This window comes from Geotrypetes seraphini, chromosome 5 (assembly GCF_902459505.1).
Source record: "Geotrypetes seraphini chromosome 5, aGeoSer1.1, whole genome shotgun sequence".
Lineage (NCBI taxonomy): Eukaryota > Metazoa > Chordata > Amphibia > Gymnophiona > Dermophiidae > Geotrypetes > Geotrypetes seraphini.
The window spans coordinates 103,818,444-103,840,130 of NC_047088.1; the positions used below are offsets into that span (position 1 = coordinate 103,818,444).

Below are 21,687 nucleotides of genomic sequence, written 5' to 3' on the forward strand. Positions count from 1 at the left end.
TCCGGGTCGGTCAAACGAAGCAGGAATCAAGTTGAAGAAGAAAAAATTTTGCGCACAGCGACTTAAACGATGAAAAATCGCGGTGCTAGAAGGCAGTTGGGGCAGAGCCTGAAAAAACACAACTTCTAGGCTCAGCGGAAAATTTTGAACTGGAGACCACGAGGGGATGCACCCCCTAGTGGAGCAGGAAGGCATGCATGCGTGGAGCAGCAGAGCAAACTTAAATCTTCAATCAAGTTTGCTTGAAAATGCTTCCGCATCGGGGCTCCGTAGATGACGTCACCCACATGTGAGAATATCATGCCTGATTGTCCTGGGATAAATGTAAACATGCATGAATATACAGCCTCATTCTATATATTTTAAAACTAATCCTTATTCCATGATAAATAACTGTTGGACTATAATGTATCTTAAATAGAAAACTATAATAATAATAAAAAAAAAAATAATAAAAAAAAAATAGAAAACTATCTTTAACAATTTATATTTTTTTAAAAATCCGATTTAAATCAAAACTATCTGATTTTTTTTTTTTTTTCCTTCACCCTGGTCCTGCTTTCATAATCTCTGAAACTCATTAAACACTGTACTCTTTTTACTCAGGTCATTCAAACCAATGACATTCCACGATCCCATCCCCAGCCGTATGATTGGTGCCTGATTGCTCTCACCTTTTTCTACCCTCACCCCTTGGAGGAACATACTCATTGCCAGAATGAAAACCCTCTCTCTTCCCCCCTTAAATAAGCAACATTATAACAGTGGCCCAGAAACACAATCGCTCCCCTTCTATTTACACACACACAGATCACCTAAACTCTGCAGTGAAAGAAAACATTACCATATGCAGATAGATATTGTTAAAATCTCAATTCCATACCATTTGTACCAGTTTTACCTTTAGTTTCCCTCCCCAAAACAAATTAAGTCACTTACATAACATAACAGCAGATTTCTAGACCGCATATCCATGAGTTCAATGCGGTTAACAAAAGATTATATTAATGAAAAAAACCAAAACTGTTATAAAGAATACAAAGGTATCTAATTAATCAAAAATTTATAAAAGAGAAAGGCTTTCAGCAACTTTCTAAAGTGTTAGTATGAAATAGATCTAACTAATAGTAGTCGTAAATCTTTATCATAATACACCGCCTGATAAGCGAGAGTGTGTTTGTGATATTTCTTTTACAGCCCTTGACTTAAGGAAACATAAACAGAGCATGTGATATTCTACTGTTCTTCTGTGACAAAATATCAAACCTGTCAACAAGATATCGTGGGGCAAGTCCGAAGGCTACTTTATAATATAAACATCCCAACTTAAAAATTACCCAATCCTCCATCGGAAGCCAATGCAATTCGCGGTAGCAAGGTGTCACATGATCAAACTTCCTCAAGCCATAAATCAATCTTAACGCCATATTCTGCATCAAGGTTTATCTAGCCATATTTTTCTTGGTGCTTTTCAGCTAGATTATATTACAATAGTCTAATAGGCCCAAAAGTAGTGACTGAACAAGGATTTTGAAAGCAGCATCCTCAAAATAGGGTCTAATAGTTCGTAATTTCCATAGAGTATAATATCCTTTTTGGACCACTGTATCAATCTGATTCTTCATAGTCAGGCATTGATCAAGAACAACTCCCAGTATTTTAATTTATCCCAGGACAAGCAGGCATGATATTCTCACATGTGGGTGACGTCATCTACGGAGCCCCGATGCGGACAGCTTTTCAAGCAAACTTGATTGAAGATTCAAGTTTGCTGTGCTGCACCATGCATGTGTGCCTCCTGCTCCACTAGAGGGCGCATCCCCTCCTCGTGGTCTCCAGTTCGTTTTTTTCCGCGGAGCTAAGAAGACTTGTATTTTCTAGCTCTGCTCCAAGTGCCTTCTTGCACCGCGATTTCATATTTTATTTCGTTGGAAGTCGCAGTGCGTGTGTTTCTTGTTTTTATTTTCTTTCCTGCACCGAATCGCGAAGCCGCGGTTTCGTTTTTCTCATCCCGGGTGCTCCCGGGTCGTCGCAGCCGCATGGCCTTGTAGGCCGCGGCCGACTGCATTTCTATGTCCCGGCCTATAACCGGCTTTAAAAAGTGCACCAGGTGCGAGCGTCTACTGTCCATCACTGACCCGCGTCGCTGGTGCATTCTTTGCCTGGGGGCCAATCATCTGACCGAGACTTGCCCCCGGTGCACGACTTTTCAACACCGGGCGCTCCGTCGACGACGGGCCCGCATGGCGGACCTCTTTGCCGCCGACCAACCCTCGGCCTCGGCCCCGGCCTTGACCTCAGCCTCAGGTTCCTCAGCTCCGCCTCGGGACTCGACTCCGAAGACCTCGAGTTCTCAGAAGTCTTCGGCTCCGGGTAAGTCCCCTCTTCCTTCCTCAGGTTCCGTACCACCGAAGAAGCCAACCTCGGGGACGACGGCCGGGCATGGGGGCAGTTCCTTGCCCACGGCCCCGGCGAAGTCCTCGAAGTCCTCTGGTCGTGCCTCCACCACTCGGGAATGCTCAAAGTCGAGATCGCCCTCGGTGGAGTGCACTGCGGCATCGGACATGCCTTCGATGCTGTCCGTGCCGGTGTTCCAGGACATGCTCCGGGCGATGATCTCGACGGAGCTCTCTGCTGCCTTGGCTCACCTTCACCCGGCCCCGACCTCGACCTCGTGTGCGCCGGACCAGCCTGAGCCCCGTGTCGAGGCCCCTCGGGGCAAGGCGCGCCGTTCTCGCTGCCTCTCTTCTTCCTCAGATTCTTCACCGAGACGCTCGAGGCGTTCGTCCCCTGCGGAGCTGCGCGGGGCGAAACGTCGATCGAAGCCCCTCGAGACCTCGGGCCGCCGACTGTCTAAAAAGGCCCGGAGTTCACCTCCGTTTCGAGGCCGCTCCCCCATGACTCGCTCCGGAGGACCGCTACGGGTTACTGAGCTGTCCCTCGCTAACCCTCGGCTTTTGCTGACTCCCCCTCGGTCCGGGGCTTCAGGCTTTCGCCGAGGGAATTCGGGGAGAGGTCTCCGACCCGGCATTGGTCGGTGCCCCTTACCCGGGCGTCGTCCCCGAGGGACTCCTCGAGGCGACGCAGGTCCTCGACCCCGGAGCGCTTTCCGAGCGTTTCCCCGGTGTCGGAATGAGGGTCTGAGCGGGAACCTCACTACTCGAGGGAGGCTTCTCCTTCTTTTTCAGCGAGACGGAGGTCTTGTTCCCCGTCCCTGCAAGGGGCTACGGGAACGTCCCGCCCTTCTTTTACGAGGTTCATCCAGGACATGGGACGTGCCCTTGACTTGGACCTACAATCGGACTCAAGGTATTCCAAGGAGAACCTGGCGGAGCTGGATATGCCCTCTCCGCCCCGAGAGTCCCTCCGGCTGCCGTTGAATCCTGTGCTCCGGCAGACTTTTATTAGGAACCTCGAGACTCCTTATATGGTGACGGCTGTCCCCTCTAAAATGGAGTCCAAGTACCGTACGGTGCCCTGCCCGGGGTTCGAGCAGCCGCAGTTGTCCCACCAGTCTTTGCTGGTGGAGTCTTCCTTGAAGAAAGCTCACCCCTCTCGGGTATCCGCGGCGGTCCCTCCGGGTCATGAGGGCAGGACCCTTGACAAGTTCGGCCGCCGTCTGTATCAGAGCTCTATGATGGCTTCTAGAGTGCTGAACTACATGTTCACTTTTTCATCATATCTTAAACATCTGATTGGACTGTTGAGTGCCTTCACGGCGGATTTGCCGGCCTCCCGCCGAGGGGCGTTTGGCCTCCTCATGGAAGATTTTTCGAGCCTCTGTCTCCACCTGTTTCATGCAGCCTATGACGGATTTGAACTTTCCTCCAGGGCCGCTGCCTTTGCTGTGGCCATGCGCCGGCTGGCGTGGTTGCGTCTAGTCGACATGGACCCTAACCTCCAGGACCGGTTAGCGAACCTCCCTTGTGTCGGTAAGGAACTATTTGACGACACGATTGAGGCGGCGACGAAGCGCTTGTCGGGACATGAGCAGTCTTTTGCTTCTCTCGTTCGTCCGAAGCCTAAGCCGGCCGCCTCTCGGCCTTTCCGGGGACTACCTCGCCGTTACCCGCAAAAGTCCACCCCGGCCTTTTCTAGGCCTCCACCTCGGCGCCCGCAGACTCATCCTAGGGCTTTACCGAAATCCCAGCCACCTGCGCCTGCCAAGCCATCCCCGTCCTTTTGACGGGATGCGCGGATGGGGGCTGGCCCCCTCCGCGCCACCGTCAGGCCTTCTTCCCATCGGGGGCCGTCTGCGAGCCTTTTACCCTCGTTGGCAGACCATCACGTCGGACGCATGGGTCCTTGGCGTGATCTCATCAGGTCTTTGGCGTGATCTCACTCAACTTTTGGGAGCTTCCTCCCGACAGCCCTGCCAGTGCATGTCCTCCCAATCGGGCACAGTTGTCCCTCCTTCTCTCGGAGGCTCGCAACCTCCTTCGCCTGAGGGCGGTGGAGGTGGTCCCCCCCAGCCAACGGGGGTGGGGGTTTTACTCCCGGTACTTCTTGGTGCCGAAGAAGACGGGAGACCTGCGCAAGATTCTGGATTTGAGACGCCTCAACAAGTTTCTTGTGCGGGAAAAGTTTCTGATGCTTTCCCTTCCGATTCTGTACCCTTTGCTCGACGAGGGCGATTGGCTCGCCTCCCTCGATCTGAAGGAGGCCTACACTCATGTTCCGGTGCATCCCGCTTGTCGCAGGTACCTGCGTTTTCAGGTGGGAGACCTCCATCTGCAATATCGGGTCCTCCCCTTTGGCCTGGCCTCGTCCCCCCGGGTCTTCACGAAGTGCCTCGTAGTGGTCGCGGCTGCCTTGCGTTCCCAGGGTCTGCAGGTATTCCCCTACCTGGACGACTGGTTGATCAAGGCTCCGTCCAGGGAGGGGGTTATCTCAGCAACCCGACAGACTATTATTTACCTTCAGAGTCTGGGGTTCGAGGTAAACTTTCCAAAGTCCCAGCTGTGCCCCTCTCAGTCCTTACAGTTCATCGGGGCCGTGCTAGACACGGTTCGCCTCCGTTCCTTCCTTCCTCCTCCGCGTCTGGAGGCGTTGGTAAATCTGAGTCAGCGGATTTCGCGGCTGACCTCGGTCTCGGCACGCCACATGATGACGCTTCTGGGCCATATGGCCTCTACCGTTCATGTCACACCGTTCGCCCGTCTACATCTGCGGATCCCACACTGGATATTGGCCTCTCAATGGCGTCAGGACAGGGACTCGCTCAACCGTCCCGTGACAGTGACTCCTTCTTTGCAACGATCGCTCCGTTGGTGGACCTACTCTTCGAATCTTTCCAAAGGTTTGCTTTTTCTCGCCCCTCCACACCACAAGGTCCTAATCACGGATTCGTCGGAGTGTGCTTGGGGGGCTTATCTGGATGGTCTCCGCACTCAGAGGATGGTCAGCAGAGGATCGTCGCTGTCACATCAATGTGCTAGAACTTCGGGCCATTTATCTCGCCGCTATGGCCTTTCAACATCTGCTTCACGACCGGGTGGTTCTCGTCCGCACGGACAACCAGGTGGCGATGTATTACGTAAACAAGCATGGTGGGATGGGGTCCTGGTCCCTCTGACAGGAGGCTCTGCGTCTCTGGGAATGGGCGATCTCCCACAACATTTTCCTTCGAGCGGTTTACATACAGGGGGAGCGGAACTGTCTGGCGGACAGGCTCAGTCGCCTCCTCCAGCCGCACGAGTGGTCCCTGCATTCTCAGGTCTTGCGACAGGTGGGGAACTCCTCAGATAGATCTGTTTGCCTCCCCCCTCAATCAAAAACTGCTTCTCTTCTGTTCCCGGATGTACTCCCCGGATCGTCTCGAGGCCGATGCCTTCCTCCTCGATTGGGAGGGGAAGTTCCTCTACGTGTTTCTGCCTTTCCCTCTGATTCTGCGGACGCTGGTTCATCTCAAATCGGTGAGGGCCACTCTGATCTTGATTGCTCCTCGGTGGCCTCGTCAGCCTTGGTTTTCCCTACTACTTCAACTCAGCGTCAGGGAACCTCTGCTTCTGCCTGTGTTTCCCTCTCTGCTATCTCAGAGTCGGGGTTCACTGTTACATCCCAATCTTCAGTCTCTTCATCTGACTGCTTGGTTTCTTTCCCCCTGACTTCTATCCCTGTGTCTCAGTCAGTCAGGGAGGTGTTGGAGGCTTCTCGGAAAGTCTCGACTAGACTCTGCTATTCACAGAAGTGGACTCGATTTTCGTCCTGGTGCTCCTCTCACCGTCAGGATCCGGTGTCAGTTCCTGTCTCTTCGGTTCTAGAGTATTTACTTCATTTATCTCACTCTGGCCTAAAGACCAATTCCATTTGAGTGCATCTTAGTGCGATTGCCGCCTTTCATCAGCACCTGGATGGAAAGTCTCTTTCATTTCATCCCTTGGTTTCTCGTTTCATAAGGGGTCTCCTGAATGTTCATCCTCCTATCAAACCTCCTCCTGTGGTTTGGGATCTTAATGTTGTTCTGGCTCAACTTATGAAACCTCCATTTGAGCCTCTGGATAAGTGTCATCTTAGGTTTCTCACTTGGAAGGTGATCTTCCTGCTTGCCCTCACTTCTGCTCGGAGGGTTAGTGAGCTGCAGGCTTTGGTGGCGGACCCGCCTTTCACTGTATTCCATCATGACAAGGTGGTTCTCCGCACTCACCCTAAGTTTTTACCTAAGGTGGTATCTGATTTTCATCTCAATCAGTCCATTGTTCTGCCTGTGCTTTTTCCCAAGCCCATTCTCATCCTGGAGAGGTGGCGCTCCACACTCTTGACTGTAAGAGAGCGTTGGCTTTTTATCTCAAACGCACTCAGTCTCATCGGACGGTACCTCAATTGTTTTTGTCCTTTGATCCTAATCGATTGGGACACCCAGTTTCCAAGCGCACCTTGTCCAACTGGTTAGCTGCTTGTATTTCTTTTTGCTACGCTCAGGCTGATCTCGCGCTGCATGGTCGGGTAACGGGACATAAGGTCCGAGCGATGGCAGCTTCGGTAGCGTTCCTCAGATCTACGCCTATTGAGGACATTTGCAAGGCTGCCATGTGGTCTTCGGTTCATACTTTCACCTCCCACTACTGTCTGGATACGCTGTCCAGAAGCGATGGCCGTTTTGGTCAATCGATTTTGCGTAATCTGTTTTCTTAAATTGCCAACTTCCCTCCGTCCCTTTTTTCTTTGGCTTGGAGGTCACTCACATGTGAGAATATCATGCCTGCTTGTCCTGGGATAAAGCACAGTTACTTACCGTAACAGGTGTTATCCAGGGACAGCAGGCATATATTCTCACAACCCACCCTCCTCCCCGAGGTTGGCTTCTTTGCTGGTTATGTGAACTGGAGACCACGAGGAGGGGATGCGCCCTCTAGTGGAGCAGGAGGCACACATGCGTGGTGTAGCACAGCAAACTTGAATCTTCAATCAAGTTTGCTTGAAAAGCTGTCCGCATCGGGGCTCTGTAGATGACGTCACCCACATGTGAGAATATATGCCTGCTGTCCCTGGATAACACCTGTTACGGTAAGTAACTGTGCTTTTTGGACTTAGTATGTATGATACTGAATTAATCTTGATTATTGGTTCTAGAGGGATCTTTTGAGTCGTAACGAAAAAAAATTTAGTTTTGTTCCGATTTAATCTGTTTAAATTCCCGCAGCCAGGGACTCCATCACTAGCTTTTACCTCTTAAGTTCAATCAATTTGTACCATCTTTTAATCTTTGTAAACCGCATAGAACTTCACGGTCCTGCGGTATATAAACTGTTGTTATTATTATTATTATTATCAGAAGCAATACTGGCTCAGTAAGTTGGATGCTGTTGGGTAAGGCTCCACAGCATTGGATGACTTGTGATATCATTCGCATAGCTGAAGAGATTTAAACTTAGGTTACCCAATGAGTGGCCCAGTGAAGAAAGATACACATTAAATAGTGTAGGAGAGGGTGGGGAACATAAGCATCGCCTCTACTGAGTCAGACCACAGGTCCATCATGCCCAGCAGTCCGCTCCTGGCGGCCCCCCAGGTCAATAACCTGTAAGTTATCTATTACTCTAAAGCATTTTGTATTGCATAGTACCCCTCTATTTGTACCCGTCAATCTCCTTTTCCTTCAGGAACTTGTCCAGTCCCATTTTGAAACCCACAATCGCACTTTGTTCTACCACTTCCTCTGGAAGCACATTCCAGGTGTCCACCACCCTCTGAGTGAAGAAGAACTTCCTGGCATTTGTTCTGAATCTGTCTCCCTTCAACTTTTCCGAGGGCCCTCTAGTTTTCGTTTCCCCGGCTAGTCTGAAGAATCTGTCCCTCTCTACTTTCTCTATACCCTTCATGATCTTGTAAGTTTCTATCATATCCCCTCTAAGTCTCTGCTTTTCTAGGGAGAAGAGCCCCAGCTTCTCTAATCTCTCAGCATATGAAAGGTTCTCCATGCCCTTTATCATTTTTATTGCTCTTCTCTGGACCCTCTCAAGTACCGCCATATCTTTCTTAAGATATGGTGACCAGTATTGAACGCAGTACTCCAGATGCGGTCTCACCAACGCCCTATACAGCGGGAGGATAACTTCCTTGCTTCTGGTAGTGATACCCTTTTTAATAATGCCCAACATTCTGTTCGCCTTTTTCGAGGCCGCGGCGCATTGTGCCGCTGGTTTCATTGTTCTATCTACAATAACCCCCAAGTCCCTTTCTAGGTTGCCTTCTCCCCATAATATCCCCCCCATCATGTAATTGTACATCGGGTTTCCTTTTCCCATGTGCATGACTTTACATTTCTCCACATTGAAGCTCATCTGCCATTTATTTGCCCACTCACTCAGTTTGTTCAGGTCCCTTTGAAGTTTTCTACATTCCTCAACAGTTCTAACCTTACCGGAGAGTTTTGTGTCGTCCGCAAATTTTATAATTTCGCACTTTGTCTCTGCTTCTAGGTCATTAATAAATATATTGAACAGCAGCGGTCCTAGCACTGACCCCTGTGGGACGCCACTCGTGACCCCTTTCCAGTCAGAATAGTGACCTTTCACTACTACTCTCTGCTTCCTGTTCGCCAGCCAGTTCCTGATCCATCTGTATATGTCCCCTTCCACTCCGTGGTTCCACAGTTTCCTTAGTAAGCGCTCGTGGGGCACCTTGTCGAAGGCTTTCTGGAAATCCAGGTACACTACGTCTATGGGTTCGCCTTTGTCTAGTTGTTTACTTAGCCCCTCAAAGAAGTGCAGTAGGTTCGTTTGGCATGATCTACCATTACAGAAACCCTGCTGGCTAGTTCTCATCAGCTTATTTTTTTCTATATGCTCATTGATGCTGTCCTTGATTAGCGATTCGGCCATCTTCCCCGGAACTATAATTCCCTGGGTCGCCTCTGGATCCTTTCTTGAAGATGGGCATAACATTCGCTATCCTCCAGTCTTCTGGGATTACCCCTGTTTTCAGGGATAGGTTGCAAATCTGCTCTAGTAACTCTGCTATTTCGTCTCTAAGCTCTTTTAGTATTCTAGGGTGGATTTCGTCTGGGCCCGGAGATTTGTCCGATTTTAGTTTATCTATCTGTTTGAGTACGTCTTCGAGGCTTACCTCCATGCACAATAATTTTTCCTCTTGGTCCCCCTTGAAGAATCTTTCTAGTTCCGGTACATTGGATGTGTCCTCTTTTGTGAATACCGACGAGAAGAATGTGTTTAATCTGTCCGCCACCTCCTTTTCCTCCTTTACCACTCTCTTCCTGTCTCCCTCATCCAGGGGTCCCACCTCTTCCCTTGCCGGTTTTTTCCCCTTCACATATCGAAAGAATGGTTTGAAATTCCGCGCCTCCTTGGCAAGTCTCTCTTCATACTCTTTTTTTGCTGATCTGACCACGCAGTGACATTCTTTTTGATGCATCCTGTGCTCTTTCCAATTTTCCTTGGATTTATCCTTTTTCCATTTCCTGAAGGATTTTTTCTTGTCTCCTATCACCTTCTTAACTTCCTTGGTTAACCATGGTGGGTCTCTTGCTTGATTCTTTCTGCACCCCTTTCTAAACCTGGGTATATACCGGTTTTGCGCTTCGTTTACCATGTCCTTGAATAGGGTGCAGGCTTGCTCCACCGTCTGTGCCTTTCTGGAGCTGTTCCTGAGTTCTTTCTTCACCATTTGTCTCATGGCATCATAGTTCCCTTTCCTGAAGTTGAACGTTGTTGCAATGGTTCTCCTCCCCTTTGGCCTACCTATTTCTATTTTGAATTGGATCATGTTGTAATCACTGTTTCCTAATGGTCCAATTACTTCAACTCTGTGGGCACGTCCTCCCAGACTGTTGAGGATTAAATTCAGAGTAGCTGTCCCTCTCGTTGGATCCTTGACAAATTGTTCCAAGAAGCAGTCCCGTACAGCCTCCAGGAATTCCGATTCCTTCGAGCATTTTGAAACTCCATGGCTCCAGTCTATCCCGGGATAGTTGAAATCTCCCATAACTATGGTGTTTGCGTTTTTACATTCTCGCCTCAACTTGGCCTTTGCTTCCGTTTGTTCAGGTGGGCGGTAGTACAGGCCCATCTTCACCTCTGTTCCCTTTCTTCCTGGTATTTTGATCCATATTGATTCCAGTTGGTCATTTGTCGTTGCTTCGTCCATTTCGGTTGATGGAATGGTATCCCTTGCGTACAGTGCTATTCCACTCCCTCTCTGATGTGTCCTGTCTCTCCGGTATAGCTTGTACCCTGGCAGTACTGTGTCCCATTTGTTTTCTTTGCTCCACCATGTCTCCGTGATTGCTATGATGTCTGAGTTTTCATCTTTGGCCATGATTTCTAGTTCCCCCATTTTGTTCTTCAGGTTCCTTGCATTAGTGTACATACAATGTAAATCTCCATATTTTTGTCCTCTTGTTATTTTCCCATGTGATTCATTTTTCTTTTCGTCCCCTTCTGCTGGCTGGTGCGTGGTATGTATCTTTATTGTGGTTTTTTCCTTCCTTTTTGCGTTTATCATCTTCCTCCTGCTCCCATTTGCCTTCCCTTTGTAGTGGTCTCCTCCTGTCCCCCTCATGTTTCGTCTGTCTCTGTTGGCCATTCATCACCTGTTTGGTGTTTTTTGTTGTTCCTTTGGTGGTTTTGGTGTCTTCCCAGCGCTCTCCCCTCTCAGTATCCTTTCGGGACACTGTCTTCCAAATCATCAACACCTGGTCGACTGTCGGCTTTCCCCTACTTCTTAGTTTAAAGCTTGCTCTATTCCTCTCTTGACGTTGTTTGCTAGTAGTCTAGTGCCCGCCGTGCTCAGGTGTAATCCATCTCTCCAGAAGAGCTTGCTCTTTCCCCAGAACGTTGTCCAGTTCCTCACGAAGTGAAATCCCTCTTCTTCACACCATCTCCTCATCCACGCCTTTATTGATTGTAGTTCCGTCTGCCTCTTCACGTCTGCCCTTGGTACCAGCAGGATCTCTGAGAACGCTATCTTCTGGGTCCTCATCTTCAGCTTCCTTCCCAAGGTCTCGAACTGTTCGGTGAGTGCCTTCCTGCTGTAGTCTCTCCTGGCGACATCATTTGTCCCGACGTGGACTAACACTGCCGTCTCTTCCGTCTCCGCTCCCTCCAGGATCCTTTCAATTCTGTCGATGTCTGTGGTTCTTGCTCCTGGGAGGCAGGTCACCAGCCGATCCTCTCTCCCTCCTGCGATGTGACTGTCCACCTATCTTAGGATCGAGTCTCCCACCAGGATCGCAGATTTCCCTTTATTCAGTCTCCGCTGTGGTCACAGGTCAGTGTCCTTGGTGGTTCTTGTTTCTTCTCCCTCAAGGCGCTGGTAGGATTTTGCCTCTTCCTCCTGCATGTTCCCTCCATGGGATCCTTCTGCCTCAGTGTCAGATGGTTCGTGTCCTCTGTTCTGTGCATCCGCCTTGTTCCTGTGCTGCTCGTGTTCTTGCTCTTCCACCCTCCCGTAGTCGTCCTCGATGAACTTCTCCCCTACTCGATGCTCTTCCACACTCCTGTAGGCGTCTTCAATGAACTTCTCAAGTTCCCTGACTTGTTCCTCGATGTGCCTCTCTCTCGTAGGGTAATCGTCTGTCTGGAAGGGGTCTTCTGGGATGTAGAGTCCCTCCAGTTCCCAGATCCTGTGCCTCAGATGACTGACTTCACTCTTCAAGCTCTTCAGTTCCTGACATCGTCCGCACACATACGACTGCCTTCCCGAGGGGAGGTAGTCGTACATGTGGCAGTCCGTGCAGTACACTGGGAAGCTCAATCCCTGGACTCCTGCAGCTTCCATTCTTGTCCTCCTTCTAGAAGTTCCTGTGCTCTTGCTAGTGCGCTCGCTCCTATTCCTGTGTCTTCCTGATCCTCTACTTTTTTATGCTTCCTGCTGCTTGTGTGAGCACGTTGTCCTTCCCTTCTTAGCCCTCTGTGCCTGCCAGAGCCTTTTGCTTGAGCTTGCCTTTCCTTAACCCTTTGTCTTTACTGCTCTTCTTGTGTGAGTTCTCTGCTTGAGTGTGTTCTCTCTGCTTGAGTGTGTTCTCTCTGCTTGAGTGTGTTCTCTATTCGCTTGTGTGTGTTCTCTCTGCTTGAGTGTGTTCTCTTTTCGCTTGTGTGTGTTCTCTCTGCTTGAGTGTGTTCTCTTTTCGCTTGTGTGTGCTTCTCTGCCGCTGTCCTATGTACCGAGGTGTATGTTACCTCTTGGGCCTTTCTCCTGGGCCTACCCTTTTCCTGTCTTCTGTTCCCGCTGCTATACTTCTGTCCCTCTGCTTGTCTCTCCTCTTTGCTCTTGTGTGGATCCTTTGTGCTGACTCTTTTATCCTTTTTGCTGACTCTCCTTGTGTGTGTTCTTGGGCGTAGTAGTCTGGCTCTTTTTAAGGCTCTTCGCAAAGGCGCTCTTGCTAAGGCGAGCTGCGCGCCGTTGGCTCCCCCCCTTCTAAGGGGGAGTCCGGGCACCAACGCTGCTGGTGATGCGGTGCGGGTGGGTGGAACTACCTCTTGCTACCCGCTCCGCACTGCCGCCAGCCCCTGCTTTCTCCTCCGATGATTTTACCTCCTTTCTTCTCCGTCTGCCTCTCCTGCTTCCTCAGCCGCTGCCTACACTCGCTGCCTCCACGCGGATTCCGCAGGGGTTTTTCCAGATAGTAGAAGATGTCATTAAATCTATCCTGATAAAGTCTTGATTTGAGAAACCCTTTGAACCATGTAAGGACTTTGCCCTGAATTCCCAAGGCATCTAACGATTCCAACAATTTGAGATGGTCTACAAGATCGAAGGCGTTACATAAATCAAATTGGAGTACTAAAACATTACTATCCCTGCTCAGAAGGCTGTTCAAATGATCAAGTAGAGTAGCTAACACTGTCTCTGTACTAAAGTGAGATCTGAAACCTAGGCAATGGAATGCATGTTTTTATTATCGGGCACCTCTAATCTGGAATAATTTACATTTTTAATTATATCAGTTTGTTATATGGTCTTTAGGAAGCTTTTAAAAACATTATTTAAGAAATTTCTATCTTGAAATTGATTGATTTGTGTTTATTGTATTTTAAGGTATTTGTTTAACTGGGTTTGTTTCCAGTAGTTGAATTCATTGTGATCCGCCATGCATAGAGAATGACACGGGGAAAATTTGTCCCTGTCCCCGCAGGAACTCAATTTCCCAGTGAATTTTGTTGCTGTCCCTGCCCCATTCCTGTAAGCTCTACTTAACTGCACAAATCATGAACGCTTATGATTTTAAAGAGTCTGAGGCTTTTGCAGTTGAGGACAGAACTTGCAGGAATGGGGCAGGGACAGGAAAAGAACTTGCCGGGATGGGGAAAAATTTTTCCCCATGTCATTCTCTAGCCATTCTCTCATAAGGGGAGAGTGTGGTGCAGTGGTTAAAGCTACAGCCTCAGCACCCTGAGGTTGTGGGTTCAAACCCACGCTGCTCCTTGTGACTCTGGGCAAGTCACTTAATCCCCCCCATTGTCCCAGGTACGTTAGATAGATTGTGAGCCCGCCGGGACAGAGAGGGAAAAATGCTTGAGTACCTGAATAAATGCATGTAAACCGTTCTGAGCTCCCCTGGGAGAACGGTATAGAAAATTGAATAAATAAATAAGGGCTTTGACGGAATACGAATGGTAATGTAAGCATGAAATATCATTTGTCAGCATCCTCTTCCAAATTAGAGTTCTTCCCATGAGTCACTCTTCACCCTCTGGTATGAAGATTTCCATGTTTCCCCTTGTGTTACGAAGTGGGGGGTTACTTTCACTGGCAAATCTGTATTTCTCGATTCTGAAAGAACTTTCCATGCCTCCACCACAGTATGCACTCGATGCAATTGTCCTGAGACGCTAATCCATAACCCAAATGAATGCAATCATTTGCACAAATTAGCCTGTTGCATATATTTGCTAAACTCCCTTATCTTTTTGCACCTTTGCAAGGTTCCTTTGGTTAGATTCTGAAAGGTGAAAAATTTACAGTTGTCCTATATGAAATCTCCAAGTACTTTATCTTCTTCCTAAACTTCCTTCACAGCAAATTTATGGGGGGCTTGCATAGGCTGCTCTCTGCCCCGATTCTCCTGCTCTGGCCACCCTGCTCTCTGCCCCGATCTCCTTCTGCTCTCTGCCCCGACTCTCTTGCCCTTCCCCGCAGTGTAAGCCCATGGTTTTAAACCACGGGCTCACAAAGTTTAAGAGTATAAAACTCCTGGCCATTCTTCAGCTAAAACAAACAAACCAGTAAGAGTCTGACTTTTCTAAAAACAGAAGCAGCTTATACATTTCATGCTTGCCTAGCTTCAGAACTACCTCACTGATTTCTGTGTAGTTTTATAAATTCAGAGACAGGGGGAAAAAAAAATCTAATCTCTACCTCCCAAATCTCGGGGAGCTGGTTGGAAGCAACTATGGAATGAATGAAAAATCGAGAGACTGGACCTAAAAAATAATGCCAATTGGAAACCACGCATCAGAAAGTAAAAAAAAGTTTTGTTTCCTGCTCTGCTGGGCACGGAGGGCCAGCGCATGCGCAGACCATCTACAGATGGTCGATTGGGGGCGTGATTCCGATCGCCCTCATTTGCATGAGGGCGCTTCGTGAATCAGCCCCCCAGCCACGGATCGGATCGCTCAGGGATCGGATTGGATCCGTGGCCTTAGTGAATCTAGCCCACGGACAGATCTAGCATTTTCAAACTAGGGGAAGGGAAGTGCATGTGATCTGGTACATACCATTTTCCTTTCCCTTTCCCCTTCTCATTATCATCCTCTGCTCCCCCCCCCCCCCCCCCCCCAAACAAACTTCCTGTTCTACCATCCTTCTGGTCTTAGATTTTTCTCCACTTGTGCTAGCCCATCTGTTTCCTCACCTTGATTTATCTCCATTTCCCCTTCTTCCTGAACAACTTTATATTTCCTTTATAAATTTGCTTCTACTTTTCCAGTATCCTCCTTGCTTACTTCAAGTTTTTCTCTGGCTCCTCTTCCTTCTCCACCAGTGTCTTCCATCTCTCTCCTTCATTTCATTCATTTGTCATTGTTCCCCCTACTCCCTAATGAGAACAGAATGGGGATAAGGAAGGAAGGAAGTTTTATTTGTTGAATGAATAAAAGTTTCCTCTTGCAGGACACTGATTCCAATGGCTGAACCATGGAAGGCTAAGAAAGAGGAAGAGGCCAGAGAGCAGGACAAGCCACAGGAGCAGTCTTGCCACCGCTCCACTGCTGCAAAAAATCTTGCCCTCTTGAAAGCACACTCTTTTGATGTGGTCTTTGATGTGGGCGAGGAGTATGAGATCATTGAGACCATTGGCACAGGTGCTTATGGCGTGGTGTCATCTGCCCGTCGCAAGGATACAGGTGAGAATCCAGCAGTTCCTAATAGTTAGAGTGGTGGGCTAAGAACCTGGGGAACTGGGTTAGATTCCCACCACAGCTCCTTATGACTCTGAGTAAGTCACTTAACTGTCCATTGCCCCAGATATAAAACAAAGATTGTGAGCCCATTAGGGACAGATAAAGTACCTGCATATAATATATGTAAACTATTAAACCAAAAGGTAATTTTTGGGTGAGCACTAGAGAAAAATCTGCCACCTGATGCACCCATGCTTCACCTCTACTCCATTTCCAATTATTTCAGTGAGGGTAGCAGGGCAGGCTTCAGTGGCTGCAGGCCATGTTGAGGGCTAGGGGAAGTACAAGAAGTTGCATCACACGCATGCTTCCTCCAAATGCTTTGCATCCGCAGAACCCCTTGGCCCTCCCCCCAACAGTGGATGCAGAGCCAGAAATTTCCCCATAAAATTCATCATACAGAAATTTTTGTTTCTAGTCTTGGTAACAGACACATGGTAAAGTAATACAAGAATCTAGAAAACAAAGTCACTCTGAACCTAGAGCAAATCTACCATACCAGCATTAACTTCCGAAACAAGGATCCTACCTATGATATTTCAGGGCCCTAAATATTACATTGGGGTACTAAAATATGAATACATCTATTCAGAAAACTGAAAAAGCCAGATTATTGCATAATATTACATAGAAAGTTCATGCCAACAGAATATCTTGGTTACACACAGAACATAAATGCCAAATACAGAATGAGTGTCCACAAACGTAAATTGTTTAAACCCCAAGAAGCCAGACCTTGCATACCAGAGAAACAGAAAGATGTGTTTCCTCCTATACTGTGCAAAATACAAAGGTAGCGCGTTGACAGGGATGGTGTTAGGAAGTACAACTAGAGCAATTGTCTTGGCCCCCTGGCCAGAGAGTCCCAAACCTCCTGGAATCTGAAGAGTATGTAGCCTGGTACAGTACTCCCCCGAAATTTGCAGGGGTTCCATTCCAGGAACCCCCATGAATCTTCAAAAACCACGAATACAGTTTTTCGTGGGGGAGACTGGAGAGGACAGCTGGAGAGGCAGGAGAGAGCAGCCAGCGAGTGAAGGAAATCACTCGCTGTATGCTCCAACGCCTCTTCCTGCACTAAAGTCGAGCCTTACCAATCAGGAGCTGCGTGTCAAAGCAGCTCCTGATTGGTAAGGCCCGACTTTAATGCAGGCAGAGGCGGTTGGAGCATACAGCGAGTGATTTCCTTCACTTGCCAATGCTCTGGCTGCTCTCTCCTGCCTCTCCAGCTGTCCTCTTCTGGTTGATGGTCGCAGTTGGAAAATATTGCGAATGACTGGGACCGCGAACCGCCGACTGTGAATGACTGAGGGAACACTGTAGTGAGTTTTGGGGTCCCTCCTCCCAGATTTCTGCCCTGGGCTCCAGCCATGCCTAACATCAGCTCTGGCTGGATGCACATTTCAAATTTGATATATTCTAATCACAAATAGAAAAAATAAAATTACTTTTTCTTTAGTGTTCCTCCAGACTGGCACAGAAACAGATGAATTTACATGCCTCTGCCAAAAGATGGAGACTGAGACATTAACTTTTGGCTACAGCCCAAGGGGGCTGTGCAGTCCCGCTTATAATCAGTCTTTTCTCAGTCTCCAGCAGGTGGAGTGATAAGATTGTGTAGACTGTGCTGTTTGGTTTGAGCCTGTTGCATCTGGTTAGGGAATTTTTCTGGTCCCTTTTGCTGTCCAGAGATAGCTTGGGGGGTCCTCTTGGGGGTCTTACCGACCTTGGGAGTGCCACACTCAAAAAGGTCGAGTCCCTCCCCCCATTTACCCCACCTCCCCAGATTTTCTGAGTTTAGAGGAGCCTCAACTGTGTGCTTTGCCACCAATACCAGCACTGCCTACAGTTTAGAGTGCCTTGTGGGGTCTGCTCTAACTTGATACAGTTGGTGAGCTGTGAGAAGTGAAAAAAAAGACACAAGAAATGGAGCATAAATTGGTCCTGAGGGCGCCGTTTTTGTACGGCGTTGTTGTACATGGATTTTTGGCACATTCAGTATGAGCTCTTCAAGAAGCAGCACAGGTGTGGTTTTTATGTGGGTGCTGAGCGGTGGATGCGGCTGACGGGTGTGCGAAATTCCGTCCGCTTCGAAGGGGACCCGGCTTCGAGTGTTGGTGTGTCCAGCTCTCCTTCACGCATGCACTGCTCGTTGGCGGGAGGCGCTGGCGACACCCGGGCCTCACCTGCTGCCCATTCCGGGGTTTTCCTCGGCTGCCAGCTGTCCAACAGATTTGAGCTTGCGGACCGCTACAGAGGCTGGGGATTCCCTTGTCGCTGCAGCTGGGGCTGCTAGTGGTGTTTCTGTAGCGGTGGGTCAAGTTTGGCTTCGGTGCTGCGTTTGATTTTCAGGTGCCATTTTAGTGACTGCATCCCTCAGTTTTGATGGGAAATGCATCCATTTTGCCCACTGCCTCAGGCAACCTTCCTCCTGTCAGAGAGTCAGAACAGGTCTTAAATGTGTGTTCTGCTCATGCTAGGATTTCTAGATTGCCGCTAGGGTTGTTGAGCCCTGATTTTATGTTAGCCATGCACAAGGCTTATTTACAGGCTGCTGGGGATCCTGCTTCGGTTCTGGGTGTCATCTGAGGGATCTTTCCCTTCCACAACCACCAAGTTCAGTCTCTTGTTAAGGTTGCCTCTATCCATCCCCATCAGCCATTGTTTAAGTGGCCGCGGGCATCTTGAGCTGAGGTTTTTTTTCTGGCTGATCCGTTTCCTCTGGATAGGGACTTGGATCCTGGGGAGGATTTTCCAGATCCATTGGGGATCTGATGTTTTGGATAGAGATATTTTTCTAAGGCCTGGTTGGCGAGAACACACATGTGCGCATTTTTCCTTAGGAAGAGTTGCAGGAACTCATTCTTCAGGTGTCTTCAGTTTTACACTTTGTAGAGGCAGCTAAGGACCCCCTTGTGTGGTGGACCCTTTTCTTAGAGGGATCCAGTCAGCATCTCGCTTTTTCCCTATGTATCAGGATATTTGGGATGTAGTACATGCTCCGTGGAACGTTCTGGATGCGCTTTTGTGGTTAACTCGGTCCATGGTCAGACTCTACCTCATTCCTGATGGGGATAGAGATATCTTTAAGTCTCCCATGGTGTCTCGGCTATTGTTCACAGACATACCATGCCGGTGAAAGGCGGCTCGGTCTTGAGAGATCCTCTGGACCATAAGATGGAAGCTCTACTTAAATGCAGTTTTGATGGTGCTGCCCTGGCTGTCCAGGCAGTGAATTGTGGCAGTCTGGTGACCCGGGCTTGTGCTCCGGTGCACTGCGAGAGTTCTTGACCGTGAAGCAGCTGACTGGTCCTTAATAGATCAGGAAGTTCTTAAGATTGAGCTGGGAGCTTCTTTTTTCTCTGCTGTCGTGTATGATCTGTTGGGTGCCTCAGTCAAGTCCATGGCTCTAGGTGTGATAACCTGCCATACCATGTGGCTTGGGGTTGGTTGGCAGATGCGCCGTCTAAGGCTAAGTGCAATAAATTTCCCTTTTGGGGCTCCTTTCTCTTTGGGGAGGAGTTGGATAAGCTGGTTCAGGCCTTGAGTGTCTCTAATGTGCCTCAGTAAAGCAACAAAACAAAACCCCAAAAACTAAACACCGGAGGACCGACCTTGCCAGGTTTTGCATGGTGGTTCTGCCTGGGGACGTTTCGTAGCTACCGCCCTGGCCGAGGTGCAACCTCTTCCTTCCAGGGGACATTTCTTCCAACACATGTGTTACAGGTCCTTCCCACGGCTCCAGTCAGAGCCTGGTTGTGGGAATTTTTACTGGGGATGGGCTGAGATCACAATGGATCCAGTGGGTCCTGGAGGTGATTAGGGGCGGTTATGCTCTGAAGTTGTCAGTCCTTTGCCAGAACATTTCCTCTCCTCTTCTTGTCAGGCAGATTGGAAAAGAAGGGCTTTCCAGCAGAGACTGATCAGGTTGCTGAACCTCAAAGTGGTAGTCTGCCTCCTCAGGAGATTCACACTGACATGTTGTGCTCTAGAAAAAGGAGTCTTAGGGTCTTTTCGACCTATTTTGGATATCAAAGGTATCTACAGTGCTGTCCGGGTTGTTTTTTTCATATGGAAACACTAAAAACGGTAATTCTGGCCCTCCAGCCTGGGGAATTTCTGACTTCTCTCGACCTGACAGAGGCCTATTTGCATGTTCCTATTCGGGCCTCTCATCAACGCTTCCTATGCTTTGCGATTTTGGGAGAGTATTATCAGTTTTGTGTGCTTCCTTTTGGTCTAGCAGAAATGGATATTTCTCTAGCTGTAGTGCCATTCACCTTCACCAAGATTATGGTTGTGGTGGCAGCTGCCTTTTGCAAAGGAGGCATTCTGATGTACCTCTTTCTGGACGATTGGTTGATTATAGTGAAGTCATTGCAGGAGAGTTCCCGGGTCACAGCTCAGGTTGTGGAGTTTCCCCATGTCTTGGGCTGGGTGGACAACCTGTCCAAAAGCTGGTTGACTCTGCCTCAGTACTTGGTGTATCTTGGCATTCTTTCTGACTCCAACTTGGGGAGAGTTTTCCTTCCGGAGGCCAGGGTATGCAAATTGCAGATGCAGATTCGCTCTCCGATGGCTTGCCAATGTCCGCTGGCGCAAGACATTCTGAAGGTCTTGGGGTCCATTGTGGCTTCCTTGGAAGTGGTCCAGTAGGCTTGGGCTCACATGCGTCCTCGTTAGTATGTGCTGCTTCAACAGTGGTTGTCACAGACGAAAGATCTGGACTCACCGGTCCCGCTTTGGGGGTTAGTTCAGCGCAGCCTATGCTGGTAGCTCCAGTCTTCCAATCTAGTTCAGAGATGAGTCTCAATCAGCCCCAGTGGACAGTGCTTCTCATGGACGCCAGTCTCCTTGATTGGGGAGTTCAATGTTTCATTCGCTCGGCTCAGGGCTGCTGGTCTCCAGTGGGGGCGTCCTGGTCGATCAATGTTCTGGAGACTAAAGCCATTCAGATAGCATTGGTGGAATTCCAGTCCTTACTGGAGGGCAAGTCAGTTTGAGTTCTCTCAGATACTGCCACAGCGGTGGCCTATGTCAAATCATCTGGTGGCGCTGGAGACGTCTCTGCTCATGGACCGGGCAGAGGTTCATCTTCAGGACATCTTGTCTTCCCTCATTGCCGGTGTAAACAGTGTCCAGGCGGATTTTCTCACTGTCATGCGCTAGATCCCGGGTAATGGTGTCTCGGGCTGGAAGCCTTCGAGTTGATTATTCAGTCTTAGGGTCGGTTGATCTTGGCTTTCATGGCCACGATTGTGAACGCCAAAGCGCTAAGTTTCTTCAGTCGCCGAAGGGATTGCCAGGCTGAGGGGCTGGATGGTGCAGGCTTGGCTGATGGGCGGCCTGCTGTATATCTTTCCTTCTGTGGCCTCTGGTGGGCAAAGTTCTTCTTCAGATCTGGTTAATCTGCTAGTGGCAGATCCCCTCCTGCTGCCCCTTTCGCCCGATCTTTTGTCTCGGGGTCCCATTCCATGGTTCGTTCCGGGTTCCATTTGTCTTAGGCTTGGCTTTCAAAAGGGCTCACCTCGGGAAGAAGGGATATTTGAATAAGGTGCTTTCCATTCTCTTAGGGTCTCGGAGAATTTCCTCCTCTCAGGTCCGTATTTGGCATCTTTTTGAAGAGTGGTGTTCCGCATGTGACATGGTTCCCCTTTAAGCTGCTTTGCCTCACATCCTGGAGTTTCTGCAGGATGGCCTGAAGCGAGGCCTTGCCTGGTCTTCCCTTTGGGTGCAGATTGACTCTTTGTCTTCCTTTCACAGTCTCTTGCATGGTAAGCATTTTGGCTCCTTCTCCGGCTGTGATTCGGTTCTTGAGAGCTGCAAA

The 21,687-nt window shown here is 49.0% G+C and overlaps 1 protein-coding gene across 5 annotated transcripts in view; it reads left to right on the plus strand.

Moving 5' to 3' along the window:
- MAPK7 (mitogen-activated protein kinase 7) overlaps positions 1 to 21,687 on the plus strand; it is a 202,273-nt gene that overhangs the window by 34,084 nt on the left and 146,502 nt on the right. For 4 of the 5 annotated variants that reach the window (XM_033946219.1, XM_033946216.1, XM_033946217.1 and 1 more), the window contains exon 2: positions 15,571 to 15,803. In XM_033946219.1, coding sequence (XP_033802110.1) covers positions 15,584 to 15,803 — 220 coding nt within the window. In that variant the 5' untranslated portion in view covers positions 15,571 to 15,583. Of the gene's footprint in view, positions 1 to 15,570; positions 15,804 to 21,687 lie in introns of those variants that run through there. The other variant, XM_033946221.1, reaches the window with a different exon arrangement.